Source organism: Bison bison, unplaced genomic scaffold, assembly GCF_000754665.1.
Source record: "Bison bison bison isolate TAMUID 2011002044 unplaced genomic scaffold, Bison_UMD1.0 scf7180017864461, whole genome shotgun sequence".
In the NCBI taxonomy this organism is placed as follows: domain Eukaryota; kingdom Metazoa; phylum Chordata; class Mammalia; order Artiodactyla; family Bovidae; genus Bison; species Bison bison.
This window is the reverse complement of record NW_011495023.1, coordinates 11,008,622-11,028,822: the sequence shown is the minus strand read 5'-3', so window position 1 is coordinate 11,028,822 and position 20,201 is coordinate 11,008,622. Positions and strand designations below refer to the sequence as shown.

Sequence of the window (20,201 nt, the reverse complement as noted above, 5' to 3'; positions counted from 1 at the left end):
GACAAGATGAATGGAGGGTAAGCCCTGCCAGCGCAGCCCATGCAAGAGGGAGCAGTCCCTGCCAGCGACACTCCAGCCGAATCCTTTCCAGACAACTCGGTTATGTAAACATCCAGGCGTCAGCCTCCAGGCCAGATGGACGGCCCTGTGCCGACACAGTCTAAGGTAGCTGTGAAAACGGCCCTCAGTGCAAGCCTCCAGGTTCTCAAGTTCTCTCTGCAGCTTTGTGTTGGTGGCATTGGGCCAGGGAGGGCCGAGGGCTCGCTACTTCCTGCCGGAGCTGGGACCACCCCGCAGGACTGTGTGCCTCGGGTCTGCTGTGTGTGATGCCATTGGAAATTTGGGCTGATTTCAGCCTCAGTCTCGGAAGGATCAGTTCTTGGGCTGGAGCACTGCCTTCCAAACCTGGAGGACTTGGCGTCTGTGCACTGGGCCCCGGGACTCAGCCATGGGTGGCACGTGTCACCCATGCCGGTTTGCATCCCATGCCGGTTCTATGAGAGCAGGTAGCCTGGGGGGTCATGCATGGGCGGTAGATGACAGGGTCATCCTGTCAATGGAGCCTTTGCTGTTTAAGCCCATATGCAGCTTTCCCATTAGCCCTGGGAAGACATGGTCTCCAGATCTTTACCTCCTCTGGTTACCCTTCCTTGGCTTTGCTCCAGGTTCTTTCATTTGGTACCTAAAATACTGTATTCAGAATTCAACACAGATTTCCAGACACGGTTAACTGTAGTAGGATATAGGAGGCATCCTGATTTCATTATTCAGGATGCTGTACTTCTAGCATGTGGACAGAGAACAGGACCTGAAACCATAAACAATATGACTTCACTTTGTAGCTGTTGAAGTTACCATCTAAACAAGCCTCTTGTCATCTGTAAATGTGGTTGGCACACTTTCTGCGTCTGGTTATAAGTTGTGAGGACGTTATACGGATGTCATATGGAGAGCTTATATTTATGATAGCATCTCTTTTTATGACATGAAAATATCTGTGATTTTATTGATCTGAAGGTCACAGGTACTACTATAGTTTGTTGCCTACATTCTTATTTAAAATATTTACGTATGTAACTGTTTGGCAGCGCCGAGTCTTAGTTGCAGCATGTTGGATCTTTGATCTTCCTTGTGATGTGTGGGATCTAGTTCCCCGACCAGGGATTGAACTTGGGCCTCCTACATTGGAAGCACCCAAGTCTTAGCTACTGGACCACCAGGGAAATCCCTATAATAGTATCTCTTTATAGTTTTCCAACTGCTTGTATCTTTTCTAAAGCACTTAGCCTCATCACTTGCAATTAGAACCCTCTTTCTATACTCCCCTCATTTTTACACCAGTTAGGATTGGATTGATGTGAAAATATTGTCCAGTAGATACATCAGTGATTTAGCCATCCTCAGACTCTAGGCTAGAAGCTGCTCCTCCTTCCTCTTGTAAAGAGGATTCTCCAGCTGTACTTTTCACGGCTTTGCTGCCCAGCTGATGTTTTGAAAACACACCACATTCTCTTCCACCCAGGTCTTCTTACATCAGGTCATCTCTGCTGGATGTCCTCTCTTCCGACAGCACTTCCTCACCTGAGCATTCACCAATCTCCCAGATGTGAGTGAGGGTCCCCCCACCCTCTGCTCCATTGCATCTTATACTCACCCCCTTGTCACACATTACACTGTAATTTCCTCTTAACTTAGGTACTTCTGCTGAACATAAAAGCTCATTAAATATAGAAACAAAATTGTGTTCATCATTAAATATCAAATAAGCTGCTTGGCACAGTGCTATGTGCCATAAATATTTGCAGATGAACACATATTATGATGGACACAGCTATGTATAATCTTCTAACCTCATTTCTCTTATTTCATGAGGGTTGGTCACTGGTTTACTCCCTGGATTACTAGAGAGATGGATAGATCTCTTCTAGAGGAGAAATTATTATCAAAGGAGATGAACTCTACAATGTGAATCTGCCCATATTGCAGGCAGACTCTTTACCATCTGAGCCACCAGGGAAGCCCAAGAAACTGGAGTGGGTAGCCTACCCCTTTCTCCAGGGAATCTTTGCGACCCAGGAATTGAACCAGGGTTTCCCGTATTGCGGGCGGATTCTTTACCAGCTGAGCTATCAGGGAAGCCTGTGAACTCTTCAGCCATTTGCAATTTAATTTCCAGTAGGATATTAGTGGTCTTCTGCTGCTGCTACTGCTGCTAAGTCGCTTCAGTCGTGTCCGACTCTGTGCGACCCCATAGACGGCAGCCAACCAGGCTCCTCTGTCCCTGGGATTCTCTAGGCAAGAACACTGGAGTGGGTTGCCATTTCCTTCTCCAATGCGTGAAAGTGAAAAGTGAAAGTCAAGTCGCTGGGTCGTGTCTGACTCTTCGCGACCCCATGGACTGTAGCCCACCAGGCTCCTCCGCCCATGGGATTTTCCAGGCAAGAGTACTGGAGTGGGGTGCCATTGCCTTCTCCGAGTGGTCTTCTACTTAACTTATAATCATCTAATAATTAAATAATTTTATCTTTAACATATTAATCACTTTATAGTTGTTAACCATACCAACTCGGCATTTGCTTTTTCTTTTTGCTTATGGTGATTTACAGAGTAAAATTAGTTTTTTGAAAAAGAATTTTAAAATGTAATCAACTGTATGCATTTTCCCCTTTTGGCCCATCCATTGCTTTTATACTTAAAAAAACATGATAAGCCTGTCTATTTTAATATTTCACTGTATGAACCACTCGGAATTTATTCTGGGAAAAGAAGTACAGTTTATATTCTTAAAATTTTTTTTAATTAATTAATTCTATTTTGGCTGTGCTGGGTCTTCGGTGCTGCATGTGGGCTTTCTCTAGTTGTGGTTCTGGGCTTCTCACTGTGGTGGCTTCTCTTGTTGCGGAGAATGGGCTCTAAGTGTGCGGACTTCAGTAGTTACAACTCACGGGCTCTAGAGCACAGGCTCAGCAGTTGCAGCACACAGGCTTGGTTGCCTCACAGCATGTGGAATCTTCCTGGACCAGGAATTGAACCCACGTCCCCGGGAATGGCAGGTGGCTTCTCAACCACTGGACCACAGGGGAAGTAAGTGCAATTTACATTCTTTTAGTCATTAGTCCTACCACGTACCTTCTTGGTGAGGAGATTGAAACTAAACAGGATCTAAGTGGTCCAGCAGCTCATCTTTTAACAAAGATTTATTGGTGTCAAACAATGAAAACATTCCTTTCCTCCCTCTTATTTCTTGGGATGTATCTTTAAAGGCTCTTCTATTGTCCTTAGACGTTCCTCATTGTAAACCTTTGTCTCAGTTTTCCAACTCTGTCCCTCTAGGGTTGTGACACTTCCTCATCTATGTGCATCACATATATAATGTATTTCATGCCCTTGACACGTTGTATATATTATACTAAAATATACTAAATTATATATTATACTAAATTCCTTTGTGAATTCTTCATGCAGATACTTTGTTCTTTGAATGTCAGAATCTTCACTTTCTCATTCAATTTTATTTTTATTGTGTTAGTTTTATCTTTAAAGTTTTTGTATTGAAATTTCAATCTCATGCAAATGATATTCTTGCAGATCCACAGAGTCAACCTCATCTTTTTTTCTGGACTTTAAAACCATTTTCCTTGAGTCTGGGGCCCCCTTAGGAATACCTATCAGTCCTTTTCTATAAAAAATCCAAGTGCAGTCATCAGAACAAAGGAAACTATAGATACTTGCCTTTTCTTATGTAAGAAGCATCTCCATTCCACCCAACACTCTTTTCTTTTCTTTTTTTTTTGCTTATAACTTTTATGGTTTCTTTTTTTAATTAATTAATTTATTTTAATTGGAGTCTAATTGCTTTACAGTACTGTAGTGATTTTTGCCATACATCAGCCATAGATGTACATGTGTCCTCCCTCCTGAACGCCCCTCCCACCTCCCTCCCCAGCCCATCCCTCAGGTCCACCAACACTCTTGTCTCTGAGACTCTGAAGTCAGAACTCCACCTGCCTAAGCACAAGTGTCATTTTCTTTCTCCTTTGCTCACTTCAAGGAGAACCCTGGAATGTTGGGTGGGTTAGAAGGGTTCTTGCTGCTTCCTTTGCATGTTTTGTTTCTTTGGGTTTTATACCTTCCCAGTCACCTTTGAAGGATGTCTTCATGGACACCGAGTTATAAACACTTGTCAGTAAGAATAACACCTGAAAAAAAAGAACACCCTGAATCTGCTGAGAGAATCAGGTGGGGTCTCTTTGGCAGCAGAAGGGCTTCATCTCCTCCTCTGATAATAGACTGTATATTGCCCAGCAGTTCTTGTGGTCCCCACCAATGTCAGCATGGGGTACTGACACCCCTAAACCGCCATTCCTCCACTGGCTCTGGCGTGCCTTCCATCAGCTCTCTGTGGATGCCAACACATGACCAGGGCCCTAGGGACTCTGCTCTGTGAAGGCCTGGTACTTACTCAGCACAGGGAATAGCTATCCAAAAGATACCCACCTGGCCCATCATCCCTTTCCACCCAGCTACAGTAATGGACAGCCTAGTGTGAGTGGCAAAAAGTTGCAGCCTCATCAAGGCCATCCTGTGCCTATAGGGGACGGGTTTGTGCATCATTGATGAAAACCAGATTCCATGCTGCAGGTCAGGATGCATTGTCTCTCATCTGTCTGACAATGCTGATCAGACAAACGTCCCCTTCCCGAACTAGAGCCTTCTGTGCCAAGCAGAGTTCCACACACTGTATATGTTAACTTGGTTATTCCTTTTGGCAGCCCCACGAGGTTGGCATGAGGGTGATCTCCATTTCAGAGACTGAGGAATGAGGCACAAGTTGGTGAATTTCTTGTGGGTTCACACCCAGCTAGCCCCTGGTGAAGCTGGGATAAGACATGAACCTAGGTGGTCCAGCCCCAAAGCCTTCCTCCCATCTTCTCTAAGCCCTGGCACAGTGACCTGGGGAGGACAGAGGCAGGGGAGGCTCGAGGCCTGGCATCAGAATTGCCAGACCAGGCTGGGAAATCAACCCCTTCCCCCACCAATGGGGCGGAGAAAGCTTGTGCATCATCTTAGAGTCTGGAAGAATGAGTGAAAGTCATGTCCATCTTTTCCTTAAACTAGTGACCTCCGAGAAATAAGATGAAGCTTAGTTTGGTCACTGCTGTGTCTCCAGCCCCTAGATTTGTGTGCAGTCTGAACCAGGCAGGCAGGGATTGTCCTTTGGGGACATGAAGAAAGAGAAAGTGGTTCCAGGCCAAAGAGATGGCATGGGCTGGATCTGGAAGCAAGGGTGGCCCTCAGAGGAACAGAACTTAGAAGTCCAGGGCAGTTGAGTCCTGGACTTGGACTGGTCTTGGAATTTCAGGGATGGGGTTAGGGAGGAAGGAGAGCATTTGGGGGGAAAAGAAAAAAACAGGTCTGGTGAGATGAGGCCAGATCTCAGAGGGCTCGTGATCCAGCATTCAAGTATTAGTCTCTCACAAGTGGTAGCAACAGTGTGTAATCAACAAGAGATGTTTTACAACCTCCTCAAGAATCTCCTTCTTGGGCCTTTATTCCCTGAGGCCTTCTGTCCAGATCTGCTCAGGATCCTGCTGTTCTCAGACATCCTCTGTCCAGACTTCTCAGGATTCTCTCTCATGTTGAAACTCCCAACTCACCTTCACTTATGAGAAAGCGCTATTCCTTTTGCCCAGCCCTTTCCAAATAATGATCATAATAATACAACATCAAGTAGCGTGGAATCTCTGTGGATCTTCAAAGACTTTAGTTGTTCTGCTTGCAGCACCAAAGTTGTGTGGAAACAACTTTTTTGGGTAGAAATCAAAAGCTTGCCTGTAGATGTGCTGTGAATGAGGTGAATATGTGCTAGTAGATGTATTTTGGATTGCATTAGTAGATTGAGATCTTGCTAATCTACTCAAAATGTTGGTCAAGAAAATCATTGTCTTCAGAAGATGCTCTGGCAGCAGTGGGAGCTGAGTGTGATGGCCAGGTCACTCTTCTTTCAGTGTCCAGTTGGTTAGAATGTAATTCAGAAAGCACTGCTGCCTTCCAGGAACCGGACGCCTCACCTGCACTTCTGTTCATGTCTGTTAACCAAACCATAGTATCGTCACTATTCTGTGGTCACTTAGCAGGTGTCTGGGCTTCCCTGGTGGCTCAGCTGGAAAAGAATTCACCTGCAATGCAGGAGACCTGGGTTCGATCCCTGGGTTGGGAAGATCCCCTAGAGAAGGGAACAGCCACTCACTCCAGTATTCTGGCTTGGAGAATTCCATGGACAGTATAGTCCATGGTATCACAAAGAGTCGGACGCAACTGAACGACTTTCATTTTCACTTTCTTTCACTAAGCGGGTGTCTGTGGTGCATAGACAGGGCCCATGCGTGTGGCTTTCCCAGTGTCCTTTTCATCCTATGTAGTTGGCTCTCAGACAGGAGAGTCTGATTGTCACACTCTAGCCCTGGACTGAAATGCCCCTCTTGGGCCTTGACCTTCTGGATCTTAGACACACCTGTCCGACCTCCATGTCTATAGCTTGTCCTCAGATTGCAGTGTCTTGCTGGAAGAGAAAAAAAGTCCCCTCTTTCCATACATCCTACAACAGAGCCCTGGCTGGGAGCTCCTCCTCACTGGGATCACATGAGCCCATTAGACGACTGGCTGTCCTCTCCTTTGTCTGTCCCTCATTATCTCAACTTTATGCCCCAAGATTGATAATGAATTTTTTGACCCTCTCACCTGCAGCCCCATCTGGAGAGGATTGAAATGATGGTCCAGAAGGACTCGTGGCTTGATCACACACAGCAGTGGTCTGCAGGGCAGCAGAATTGGGGACTAAAATTGTCCACTTGTTACCAAGTCAGAGCTTGTACTGTTTGCTGCATGACAGTCTAATAAATTGAGAGATGAGTTGTTGGAGCAACGAACAGCCTTTATTCAGCAAGCCAGCAGATCAAAGAGATGGTGGACTCATGTCCAAAAGAACCAGCTTGCTTTAATTAGAATTCAGGCTTCTTTTATACTGAAGGAGATGGGGTGTGGTTGGTTATGGCCAACTTCCTGGTGTTGGAATCCTTTGGTCTTGCAGCTGTCACCATAGTTCTGGTCACAGTGTTGCTATAAAGCTCCAACAAGATAAATGTTCTTCTCTATTTTGCAACTTTTTATCTCTATATGAATAGAAAAGTTATACTTTCAAAGGTCAGAGCCTTGAGAATGGGGTGTCCTGTATATTTCAGACTGTAGGCAGCATTCTTTCAAGCAATGGAATACAAAGGTTAAAGAAAAAGAAACAGATCCAGTATGGAATCAGATTTCTTCTTCCCTGTGACATGCTGGGCCACGGCAGCCCTCTGTTGTCCCCAGCCCTTAGTGCTCCACAGCACCATTACCTCTCTTCCTGCGTTACCAGAGAAAACCCAATTTCCTTTTGCTGGAGGCAGAGAGACCCAGACAGCAGCATCACCACCACCACAATTTGCTTTCCAAAGATCCTCCAGTGAACCACTAACTACACTCATGACCTCATCAAATGCACGCTTGAAGCTCTGAAGAATGCTAGCCTGTTTCAGTTCTTATTACATTGCATTGCCACGTGAATTTGTTTCTGATAAAGACACACATTTAATCATTTTCATCTGGGTTTTATCAGTTCTGACTGTATTCAGCAGCCAAGAACCTCAAGGACACGCCTGTGTGTGTCCTTCTGTACCTCGGAGACTCGTAGTAAAGGCAGAGGTGACATAATTTGCCAGAAGTCATGGAGCAAAGTCAGGATAAGGTTATTCTCCCTGAATCGGGCTTCTGTCTAGTACCTGGTATCTTCTTTCTTTCCATTAGCTTCTTGATTTTAATACAATGTCACTTAAAGACAAAAATAGTAACCATGAGATAAATCAGACAGAGGAAAAATTATAATAAAAAGGACAATATACTTTTCAATTTTTCTTAAAGGTTGTGGGCAGAGGCTCCTCATGCACTTTTACTATGTTATAATATTACAATAGCTTATTATATCTGATATTTCCATAGCACAGGTTAGATGTGGGTAGCAGATGGATGAATATTTTTTAACAGCTTTTAAAAAAAATTAATAATTATTTATTTCTGGCTGTGCTGGGTGTTTGTTGCTGCGTGTGGGCTTTCTCTAGTTGCAGGGAACAGGGACTCTAGTTGCAGAGTTGTGGTGTGTGACATTCTCATTGCGGTGGCTTCTCTTGTGGCCACGGGCTTAGTTGCCTCATGGTGTGTGATCTTCCTGGACCAGGATCGAACCCATGTCCCCTGCCTTGGCAGGTGAATTCTTAACCACTGGACCTCCAAGGAAGTCCCAACGATGAATATTTTAAGCAACTTTTAATTTGTTTACTATCCTTTCTGTGAGTTTATTTACGGTGGGGTTGACTTTCTCGAGGCTGCTGTGGATGTGCTGTGTTTATCCGTCTCCTGGGTATGACAGCTTCATGATTCTGGAGATTCTGGGATCCTGTGACTTTCTGGTACTTAGGTGAGTCCCTGGTCTTCATTTGTCTGCAGAGGAAACTGAAGGGATGTGACACGTTGAGGTGACCCAGAGAGCAGATGCTCCAACAATGAGTTGCCCTGGGAACTCATCGTCATAAATCTGGAATTTCCTTCTGAGCCACAGAGGGGCCTGGGTCAGAGGGCAGATTGTGAGGTGCTGCTGTCATGCTTCCGGCATCCTCAGGATGCCCCATTCTTTATTGAATTTGTTACAATATTGCTTCTGATTTATGTTTTGGTGTTTTGGCCCTGTGGCATGTGGGATCTTAGTTCCCCAACCAGACATCGAACCCACATCCCTTGCATTGGAAGGCAAAGTGTTAACCACTGAACTGCCAAAGAAGTTCCAATGATAACGTTTTAAAGGATAAGATTTCAGGGTGTTTGGAGGAGTATTAATAGTTTTCCTAAGTGTGCCTTGGAAATGTTAATTCTTTGTTTCATGCAATTCCAATGAGTCTTTAATATTTCTTATTTTATTGCTCCATAAAGTATTATCTCTAGAATGAATGTGAATTGCAGCGTGGTGACTTATTAGGCATAGAACAAGTAGTCATGTGCTAACTGTGAACCTGGCTCTCCTCCCCCTCCCTACACTCCCCCCAGCCCCCAATGTCTTAGTGGTAACAGTTCCAGTATAAATTAATCTCAGGAAATATCATGGTAACATGTGTTAATTTATTTTAATTTTTTAAAAGCATATGTTTTTCTGAATTCAAGATCTGTTACCCTACCGTCTTTGGCACAATATCATTAGTTTTCTATGAAAATATTATTAACGGGGCCTAGGGTTATTTCTTTGTGGTGTGCATAGCATAGTAGACACATTACTTGAGTGACAAGAATAGGGTGGAGCGGACATGCAAGAAATGACTCAGAGAGGGAGAGGGGGCTGTTAGGTGGAGGGAAAGGTGATAATGAGAAGAATATTGAATCTGGGTTTACTTCGTTTTGAATTTGAAGAGAAAATATTCCTAACGGAACATGTTTTCACATGATGAGCTCAGTACCTGGTGCCTCTTCATGTAAAGCTCTTCAAAATCACCCTTTGGGGGAGTTTGTCGTCACTGGTTAGGTAGTTGTTTTTCAGTAACACCCTGCAGAGGGGACCCCTCTGTCATATTGGGACAGACCCCCTCTGCCATCAGGAATATGTCAGGCTCTGGTGGATGGAGGCTCTCAAACACAGATACTTCTAATCCCCTATTTCACATTCTGTGTTCCCCGGACCTCTTCTGGTCACAGTCAAGTTCCCTCCTGCAGGGAGAGAAGGTGGGAGACCTTCAGTCTTAACAGTTCTAATGTCTGTGACCATTGCATTTCTCATTTGTACATTAATTAGTGTGACTTGGTATGTTAAAATCATAGAAAATTGGTACAAATGAGCTTATTTACAAAACAGAAATTGAGTCACAGATGTAGAAAACAAACTTATGGCTACCAAGGGGCGGAGAGAGATAAATTGGGAGATTGGGATTCATGTCTACACACTATTACATGTAAAATAGGTAACTAATAAAGACCTACTGTATAGCACAGGGAACTCCATTCGGTGCTCTTAATGAGCTATATGGGAATGGAGTCTAGAAGAGAGTAGATATATGTATGGCTGATTTTCTTTGCTCTACATTAGAAACTAATACAACATTGTAAATCAACCAAACTCTAATTAAAAATTAATTTTAATATCTCACAGGCAATCTAAAATGAATTTGCTGAGAAGGAAACCTCTCAAGCCCCATTTCCTATAGCTGACCTCAAGCAGAGTCCTTCATTTTTCCAGATAAAGTTTCTTTTTTACATTTTTTAACTGAAAAAGAAAGAAAGATGTGAGGTCGTATTTGGGTGGAGGACCACCCATAACCCTACTACCCCAGCACATCAATTATTTTATTTTTGCCTCTTAATTCCCACAGTTTTATTGGCTACCTTTATAGTAGACAGTTCATATTCTGCTGTGTTCACTTAAGCTTGTATCATACATGCATTTCTATGTTTGTGCGTAATTTTCGTGATTCACTGTATGTCTTAACAGCAAAGTTGGATAAATGGAGCGGACACCTTATTTCCAAAATAACACTATTCTGTGTATCCTTTGGCATCACAGTGCACTTGGCAGGCGTCTGCTTGGTATAGAATTGTTCTGTAACAAGTCGATTCATGGCTGGAGAGGTAGCCAGCTGACATCTGCAAGAAGCCTTGTTCTCCGAAAGGATTTCCTTTGAGGGTAATGCCAGCCCTCCAGTTGTGCCCGAGCAGCTGAAAATGAGAACAAGGAAAGCAGTATTAGTTTGCAATTGTTAGTATTCAGAAGAAAATTTCACTGTGCCTGGGAAGCCAGACAAAGCTACAGATGTCCAGCCGCTCTCTCTCTACACACACCCAGGATGGCAAACCTTTTCTCAGCTGATGATGAAAGCAGGACGCTCCAATTTCCCTCCATGTGGAACAACAAACAGGTCTCCTTTTTGAGGAAAAAAAGAGCCACAGCTGTGCTGTCAAAAGAAAGTTGTGCTTTCAAAAACATGATGATTCAAAGTTGAGTTTCTGTTTAGACTCACTTCTCTGTGCAGATTTTTCTCAGAGGCAGTTTGCCTTCCAAAAGAGAAAGTGAAGTTGCTCAGTCATATACAACTCTTTGCAGCCCAATGGGCTGTAGCCCACCAGGCTCCTCCATCCATGGAATTTTCCAGACAAGAATACTGGAGTGGGTTGCCATTTTGTTCTCTGGGGGATCTTCCTGACCCAGGGATCGAACCTGGGTCTCCCGCATTGCAGGCAGATGCTTTACCATCTGAGCCACCAGGGAACCAAATTTCCTATTAGAGTAGGGAGTGTGCTTGTAAATCCCCCAAGATTTAGTTGTGAGATTTTGTTTAAGGGAAGAATGAAGTTGGAAGATCCTTGGGTAGATCTTAACATCTGAATGTACTGCTACTTCTTTAAATGTCTGAGCAGATAAGATGAGATGCAGGGATTGGAATTGTATGTTTCCGATGAAAATGAGACTCAGGTATGAGAGTCTCAGACTTTAGATATGGGTATGAACTCAGGGTCACATCACAGTTTGCAAGTTTGGAAATATTTTGAGAAAAATGGTAAGGCTACCTCTATGGCCGTGAGTAGAACTTTATTTGATATAGTAATGTCTCTTGGATACCAATTTTCCTTGGTTTTTATACAACTTATTAGAATGTGAGTAAGTAACTCAAGAACATGTTTATACCCTTAACCGTTTACAATAAAAAGAAGTTCAAAACTTTGTGTTTTATATGTGGAAAGGACAAACAGAATTTCTTAAAATTCCTTAAAATTGTCCTTAGCTTTGAAGTTGTTGTATAATACAAGGAACTCAACCTGGTGCTGTGTGACAGCCTAGAGGGATAGGATGGGATTGGGAGGGTGGGAGAGAGGTTCAAGAGAGAGGAGATATAGGTATACTTATGATTGATTCACACTGTTGTATGGCAGAAACCAGTACAACATTGTAAAGCAATTATCTGCCAGTTAAAATAAATTTAAAAATTAAAAAATGTTGTCTCCACCCTTCAGAAAATTTTCTCAAACAATATTAATAAAGGTTTTTAAAGGAACTCAAAAATCATATTTACGATGGTTGTAGCACTCGCCTTCCTAGAACTCCCTCTCTGTTGACCTTGAGTTCGTCTTAATAAGAACTTAATTGCTGAAAATCTAAAATGTTATCCAAAATGCCTGTGCAGTTGCTGTCAGCTTCCCTATTGAATCGTGAACATTTTGGGTGTTCTTTTTTGTTAAAAGAATCATTTATACAATTTGGTATGGCAGCATATATTTTAGCATAATTTAAAATTATAGTAGCTTTCTTTGATCTTAGATTGGGCAATGATTGAAATGAAGCTGATGGATTTTTTTTTTCAAGCCAAGTTTTTTATTCACTTTGTAGAAGTTTTCCTTTTTAAAAAATTGAGATATAGTTGGCTTATAAGATTATATTCAGGCATGCAGCATAATTTGATATGTGTATATGTTGTTAAGTGATCACCAGAATAAGTCTCGTTAACATCTATATAAGTTTCAAAATTTTTTTCTTGTGATGAGAACTTTTGATATCTGCTGTCTTAGCAACTTTCAAATATACAATATTGTATTATTCACTATAGTCAGCAGACTGTACAGTACATGCCCAAGTCTTATTTATTTTAACCGGAAGCTTGTACTCTTTGACCAGCTTCACCCAGTTTCCACCCCCGACCCCATTCTCCTGTTTCTGGCAACCACCACCATGTTCCCAGTATCTAGCAGTTCATGGCTTTTTGGTTTCATTGGTTTATTTTAGATTCTACACGTAAGTGAAATCATACAGTATTTTTTTCTGTCTTGACTTATTTTACTTAGCAGAATGCTCTACAAGTGTATCCACATTGTCATAAATGGCTACATTTCCTTTCTTATGGCTGAATCATATTCTTATGAATAACTATGAGTGATAATATGACTTGATGGAAGCATGAATAATACTATGATTTGGTTGGCTTCTTTGAAGGAAGGAGAAAGAATTCTCTTGTAGGAATAGACAACAGCTTTGCTCATGCCAGTGGTCAGGGAAGGAGCCAGGTTGGGCAAGGAGAGAAGAGGCTGCCTTCTCCATGTTTCCCGGAGAAAGCGCTCCTGAGAACGTACTGTGATGCCCATGAAGTGAGGCAAGGCTGGAATTAGTCCATGTTCATCTTTCCTTTGGGTCTGCATGACATGGCTGATAGCTGGGGAAAGAGAAGGTGGCTTCAGTGGGGGCTACAGCCATATGTAAAGCCAAAGACTGGAAGGAATCTTGGAGTCTTCTGGTCCGGGCAGCTGTGTTGGGGTGGCTCGTATTCACTTGTGAGCATAGTTGTTATCTTTTCAGGAATTCTGTGCTCCAGTTGTAAAACATAGCCATTATTAACACTAAATTATATAAACTTACAGTTAAATAAGTTATGTTGAAACAAAGTTAATACCTACTATAATAACTAAGTAAATCAATTTAACACGTCCTAATTATTTTACTGGCCTTTGCTAGTATCTCCATTCTTGAAGTGGTATGTATTAGGTTTTTATTGTTTTGTTTCTACTTACTAGATTACTGGTTTATTGTTGTTCTTACCACTGAGATTCTTTACCAGTGAGCCACCTGGAAAGCCCCACTGGTTTATTATAAAAGGATGAAACCCAGAAACAGCCCGATAGAAGAAATGCATAGGGAGGTTATGGGGGAGAGGCATGGAGCTTCCCTGCCCTCTCCCAGCATCATTCTACCTGGAGGTGGTGTGTTTTGTCTCTGTCTGTTAGAAACACTCTGCATGTTGTCCTGACAGTTGCTTGAAATCAGACGTGGTGAAGCTTCTTGGAGCAGCAAGAGTCTTTTGGTTAGAATGGTGGCTGTCTAACATCTCCCAGAAAGCTTGATCTTCAGAGGATTTCCTTTGAGGATGATGCCAGGGCTCCAGCAAATGCTACAAATTTGGAAGCATTCTGAAATCTTTTTCCTTCCAGAAAGCTGATTGTTAAACATTTACCATTGCTCCCAGTGGGCCCACCTACTCGTTTTAATAACTGAGATCGGGGTGCAGAGATGAACAGAGGCTTGTTCAAGGTCCTGCAGCCAATAACCAGCATGGTTAAGACTTGACTTGGTCTCCTGCTGCCTGCCAAGATGCTCTTTCTATTGTACAGATATGTTATTGGTGAAAGGCACAAGGGTGAGAGGTCAAGTTCAGCTGTGAGCTTTTATCTCCAGGGTTCCTGTAACATAAGTGATAGCTCTGTAGGGACTAGGGTCATACCTGAGGAGGGGGGATGATTAACACAGAAATCAAGATCAGTTGCCAGTGGGGTGGTCATTTGCTCCCTGTGATCAAATAGGTGAACGAGTTGGGAGGTGGCCCAGACCAGATACTGAACTGTGACCCTAATGCACAGTGACAAAATTGTTGAAGAGTGACTCAAGAAGGAAGAACTATTACCACCTGATATTACGTTACATATGCATTTGCTAGTTTATTTTACATCTCCCCCATAAAAACCTCCGTGAGAACAGGCACATACCTAGTCTTGTGTGCCTCTATGCACCAGCTCCCAAAATAGTACCTGGCGCATAGAAAATGTTCAATAAATATTTTTGAATGAATGAATGAACCAGTCCTGCCATTTCTTGGCCTTATAGTCTCCAGCTCCCAGGGAAGGTTTTGCCCAGAGGAATGTGCCTGCCGTCATCCAGCATGGGGACCCTCTAACCTTGTGAAAGGCCACTAGACTCTTGGTGACCATCATTTGTCTTTCTTCTTAGATGACGGAGGGCCGTCGATGTCAAGTACATCTTCTTGATGACCGGAAGCTGGAACTCCTAGTTCAGGTAAATGACTCTTGGCTAACTTTCTAAGTTTTTTCTGCGACTGATGCAGTTCAGATATTGATTCAGCTGAAGGGTGGGTGAGAAAATAAATCATTTTAAAATCTCTATTAAAATCTCTGAGAGAAGATTGGGGCACACCTTGGTGTTTTTGTGTGTGTGTGTGTGCAAGCACACGGGCTTGCACGCTATTTTTGTTCGTTCTGCTTCTTTGTACTGGACCCCTAAGGCATTCAAGGCCAGATATAGATCAAACCTATTGTTACAAATCTCTAGAAAAGGAAATTCCACAACTGCCATTAGCTAATCTTTCTGAATGAAAGGAGTTGGCTATAGTATAACCTAGAGAACTCTTGCTACAAGACTGATTTTGTCATCTTCCTTGCTCGAGTTATAGAAAACAGTTTATTATTTTCAAGTCAAGCCTTCATAGGTGTGACAAAGAAGAGCAATCTCCTGACTCTGTCTTCTCTCTAAAGGCTGAGTAACTCCTACTCCCTCCCAGAGGTCATCATTGCCATCACTGTTGATTGTCTATATGTTAGTTGACACATAGGAAATCATTTATCCCCAAAGAACTTATCCATGGCAGAGAAGTCAGAGCAGGCATTAGAATCCAGGCATTAGAATTAGTCCATTAGAAATGGACCCTGGTTTTGTTCAGCTTCAAAAAATAACGTATCATTGTTTTACTCAGAGCCCTAAAGAATGGTGAAATTTCCAAACTTGATTTAAAGAACTTAATTCCAAATCTCTTGTTCACCTCCAACTTTTCTAACCATATTTGCTTAATATTCTCCAGTGTCTATCATATTCTTAGGCCAGTGCTCCTTAACCTCCATTGTATTTGCCCTGGAGATGCTGCTGTTCATCAGTGGGTTGAAACAATGCCCACATGCTCATTCACAAGGGAAAACTATGCTCCCGTGGGGAGATTTACATAGAGGCACTCAAATCTCATGTTCCCGTGTATGTGCTGCTCAGATTTGAAAATGGTCAAACTGCTAACTTCTTAAGAGTGACTACTTTTAATAAGATTTCTGTTTTAAAGGTGTTGCAAATGCAGTGTAGGAAAGAGACAAACTGTGGGAAGAAGCTCAAAACCGCAAATAACAGTTCAACTCCTATTCTCATTTTGGTAGATTTCTTTCCAGCACTTTTCATATTTGTATTTCTTACATAGTTGCAATCATGTGTGACTAATTCTCTGTATTTTCTTTTTTCACTTAATGTTGTCTTTCATTAGCCCTTTCCAAGTTACTGAAAATTGTCGTCTTTGTGAATAGCTTCATAAATTCCAGAAATGGATATTCCATTAGTATTGAGTCACTTAACTCATTTAGGTCCATTGAAGGTTTCTTTACAATTTTTCCACTATTACATTTTTACTATTTCTACTAAATGTTGTGATTAATTTATCTACCCTTGTACTGTCCTCCCATGTTTTGGATTATGTCCTTGTTAGACTAGATTCGGAGGACCACAGGCTTATTAAGAGTTGAAACTTTGGCTTGGGTTGGAGGGTGGGGCAGTGGATAAGACTATAAGGTGAGCAAGATCTCTTCAGTTAGCAGCGTCACAAACTGATAAAGCACTTGGAGCTCTAAACGGTTAAGAGTCAACTTGAGCTGCTGAGAGGTGAGTGGTCTGGTGTGTTTTAGACGCTTTTTAACATCAGCTCTTAGAGGCTTAGAAAGCAGCTACCCTCTTAAACAGGAAATGACACCTCAGTGGCAGTGAAATGACAATCGGTTGGCCGATTTGCTCTGGGGAAGTATGGTTGGGGGCATTTGAAGTAGTCTCAAGTCACTGAAAAGAGATGCAGTTATTGATGTGCAGCAGTTTTGGAAGGGCATTTTCAAATGCCCTTGAATTGGACCAAATAAGAGAAGTTCACACTCTTCCCATCTTCCCACACTTTTCAGAACATGCTTCAAATGTTACTCCCTCTTCCTGGAACACTCCTTCCCATGCCCTCACCTCTGTCCCTGGATAGTTTCTGTTAAGCTTTCAGTTCCCAGATTCGAAGACACTTTTCCCTCTAAGACTTTCCCTGAAAGCCCTTTGTCTGGGTAAAACCCAGTCCCCCAGGTCTGGGTCTTAACCATTACCCAACCAGACTTGTGTCTGCTCACCCACACACAGTAAAGCTGGTTCCTGAAACAAGATTGTGGTGAAGTGAAGTGCAGCATTTACAGCAGGTACTAAGGGCTTCCCTGTGACTCAGCTGGTAAGGAATCCGCCGGCAATGCAGGAGACCTGGCTTCAATCCCTGGGTTCAGAAGATCCCCTGGAGAAGGGAAAGGCTACCCACTCCAGTATTCTGGCCTGGAGAATTCCATGGACTGTATAGTCCATAGGGTCGCAAAGAGCTTGACATGACTGAGCGACTTTCACTCACCAAGATAGTAGTCCAGGCAACTAATGCTTGACAGACCTGAACACCCCAAGGGCTTTCAGGGAATGGCTTTAAAACACATGGTGAAGTTGTGATCAATGTGTGGACTTTCTTCAGATTGGTTTGTAGTGGGGTAATTGGAAGTCAGCATCATCAGCTTTCCAGTTCCAGCCAGCCTGGGGTCTTTGTGATTTGTGGTCAGCATAGAGTTAACTTCTTCCACCTGGTGAGGGGGTGGGTTAGTATCTACAGAGCAACTCAAAGGCTATGGCTCAGAATATTATCTATGGTCCTTAGGTTCTTGGCATTGTTTAATGGCTGAGCTATTGTTATTTTATCTTGCTTATTTCCCTTGTTTCTGTATTTTCTCACTTCTGTGATTAAATTTACTTTCTGGAATTTGGAGCAGGCTGACGTTCTTCTATAAATAAGAGGCAGGCAGAGGACATGGTCAGTGGGGGGAGGTGTGTCTGTCCTGGGAAGACCCCCTGCTGACAGTCCTGCGCTGTGACATTAACTTTCACCCTTGCCCCTGAGCTTTCCCTCTTACTGTCACAACTCATCACGACTCACTGTCATGGCCTGTTTACTTGGCATTTCCCAGGGCCATCAACAGTGTGAGGGCCGGGTCTGTGTCATGGTCACTGTGTAGCCCCAGCACCCAGCCCAGGGCCTGGCACACAGGTCACTAAATAAATCCTTGTGAATGAAAAAATGGGCAAATCCTAAGATACTCTGGAAGTACCTCCCCCAAGGACCATAGAACCAATTGCTTTGAGTTTAGCACCAAAAAAAAAAAAAGTGGAAGCAACCTAAATGTCCATTGACAAACAAATGGATAAAGATGTTCTACATATATACAAAGGAATGTTAATCAGCCGTAAAAAAGAACAAAATGACGCCATTTGCAGTGACATGGATGGAGACTGTCATACTGAGTAAAGTAAGTCAGAGAAAGACAAATATCATATGATATCGCTTGTATGTGGAATCTAAAAAAAAAAAAATTTACTGATGAACTTATCTACAAAACCAGAAATACACAGATGTGGAAAACAAACTTCTGGTTACCAAAGGGGGAGGGGATAAATTGGATGTTGGGATTGATATATACAAACTACTATATATAAAATGGGTAGCTAATATGGATCCTCCAGTCCCATCACTTCATGGCAAATAGATGGGGAAACAGTGGAAACAGTGTCAGACTTTATTTTTCTGGGCTCCAAAGTCACTGCAGATGGTGACTGCAGCCATGAAATTAAAAGACACTTACTCCTTGGAAGGAAAGTTATGACCAACCTAGACAGTATATTAAAAAGCAGAGACATTACTTTGCCAAGAAAGGTCCATCTAGTCAAGGCTATGGTTTTTCCAGTGGTCATGTATGGATGTGAGAGTTGGACTATAAAGAAAGCTGAGTACTAAAGAATTGATGCTTTTGAACTGTGGTGTTGGAGAAGACTCTTGAGAGTCCCTTGGACTGCAAGGAGATCCAACCAGTTCATCCTAAAGGAGATCAGTCTTGGGTGTTCATTGGAAGGACTGATGTTGAAGCTGAAACCCAGTACTTTGACCACCTGATGGGAAGAGCTGACTCATTGGAAAAGACCCTGATGCTGGGAAGGATTGAGGGCAGGAGAAGAAGGGGACGACAGGGGATAAGATGGTTGGATGGCATCACCGACTCGATGGACGTGGGTTTGGGTGGACTCCAGGAGTTCGTGATGGACAGGGAGGCCTGGCGTGCTGCAGTTCATGGGGTCACAAAGAGTCGGACACAACTGAGTGACTGAACCGAACTGAACTGAACTGAATAAGGATCTACTGTATAGCACAGGAAACTCTACTGAATGAATACTCTGTAATGATCTATATGGGGCTCCCTTAATGGCTTCCAGTTCCAGTTCAGTCTCTCAGTCATGTCCAACTCTTTGCTAAGTCGCTTCAGTCGTGTCCAGCTCTGTGCGACCCCATAGACGGCAGCCCAACAGACTCCCCCGTCCCTGAGATTCTCCAGGCAAGAACACTGGAGTGGGTTGCCCTTTCCTTCTCCAATGCATGAAAGTGAAAAGTGAAAGGGAAGTTGCTCAGTCGTGTCCAACTCTTCGTGACCCCATGGACTGCAGCCCACCAGGCTCCTCCGTTCATGGGATTTTCCAGACAAGAGTACTGGAGTGGGGTGCCATTGCCTTCTCTGGTCCGACTCTTTGCGACCCCATGAATCGCAGCACACCAGGACTCCCTGTCCATCACCAACTCCTGGAGTTTACTCAAACTCACATCCGTCAAGTCGGTGATGCCATCCAGTCATCTCATCCTCTGTCGTCCCTTTCTCTTCCTGCCCCCAATCCCTGCCAGCATCAGGGTCTTTTCCAATGAGTCAACTCTTCGCATGAGGTGGCCAAAGTATTGGAGTTTCAGCTTTAGCATCAGTCCTTCCAATGAACACCCAGGACTGATCTCCTTTAGAATGGACTGGTTGGATCTCCTTGCAGTCTAAGGGACTCTCAAGAGTCTTCTTCAACACCACAGTTCAAATTCATCAATTCTTCGGCACTCAGCTTTCTTCACAGTCCAACTCTCACATCCATATATGACCACTGGAAAAACCATAGCCTTGACTAGACATAACTTTATTGGCAAAGTAGTGTCTCTGCTTTTTAATATGCTGTCTAGGTTGGTCATAACTTTCCTTCCAAGGAGTAAGTGTCTTTTAATTTCATGGCTGCAGTCACCATATGCAGTGATTTTGGAGCCCAGAAAAATAAAGTCTGACACTGTTTCCACTGTTTCCCCATCTATTTGCCATAAAGTGATAGGACTAGATGCCATGATCTTAGTTTTCTGAATGTTGAGCTTTAAGCCAACTTTTTCACTGTCCTCTTTCACCTTCATCAAGAGGCT

General features: G+C 43.1%; 1 protein-coding gene across 5 annotated transcripts in view; it reads left to right on the top strand.

The window, feature by feature from the left end:
- Window positions 1-20,201, top strand: part of FRMD4A (FERM domain containing 4A) — a 373,568-nt gene that overhangs the window by 133,396 nt on the left and 219,971 nt on the right. For all 5 annotated transcript variants that reach the window (XM_010859943.1, XM_010859942.1, XM_010859941.1 and 2 more), the window contains exon 2: window positions 14,834-14,899. In XM_010859943.1, coding sequence (XP_010858245.1) covers window positions 14,834-14,899 — 66 coding nt within the window. The remainder of the gene's footprint in view (window positions 1-14,833; window positions 14,900-20,201) is intronic.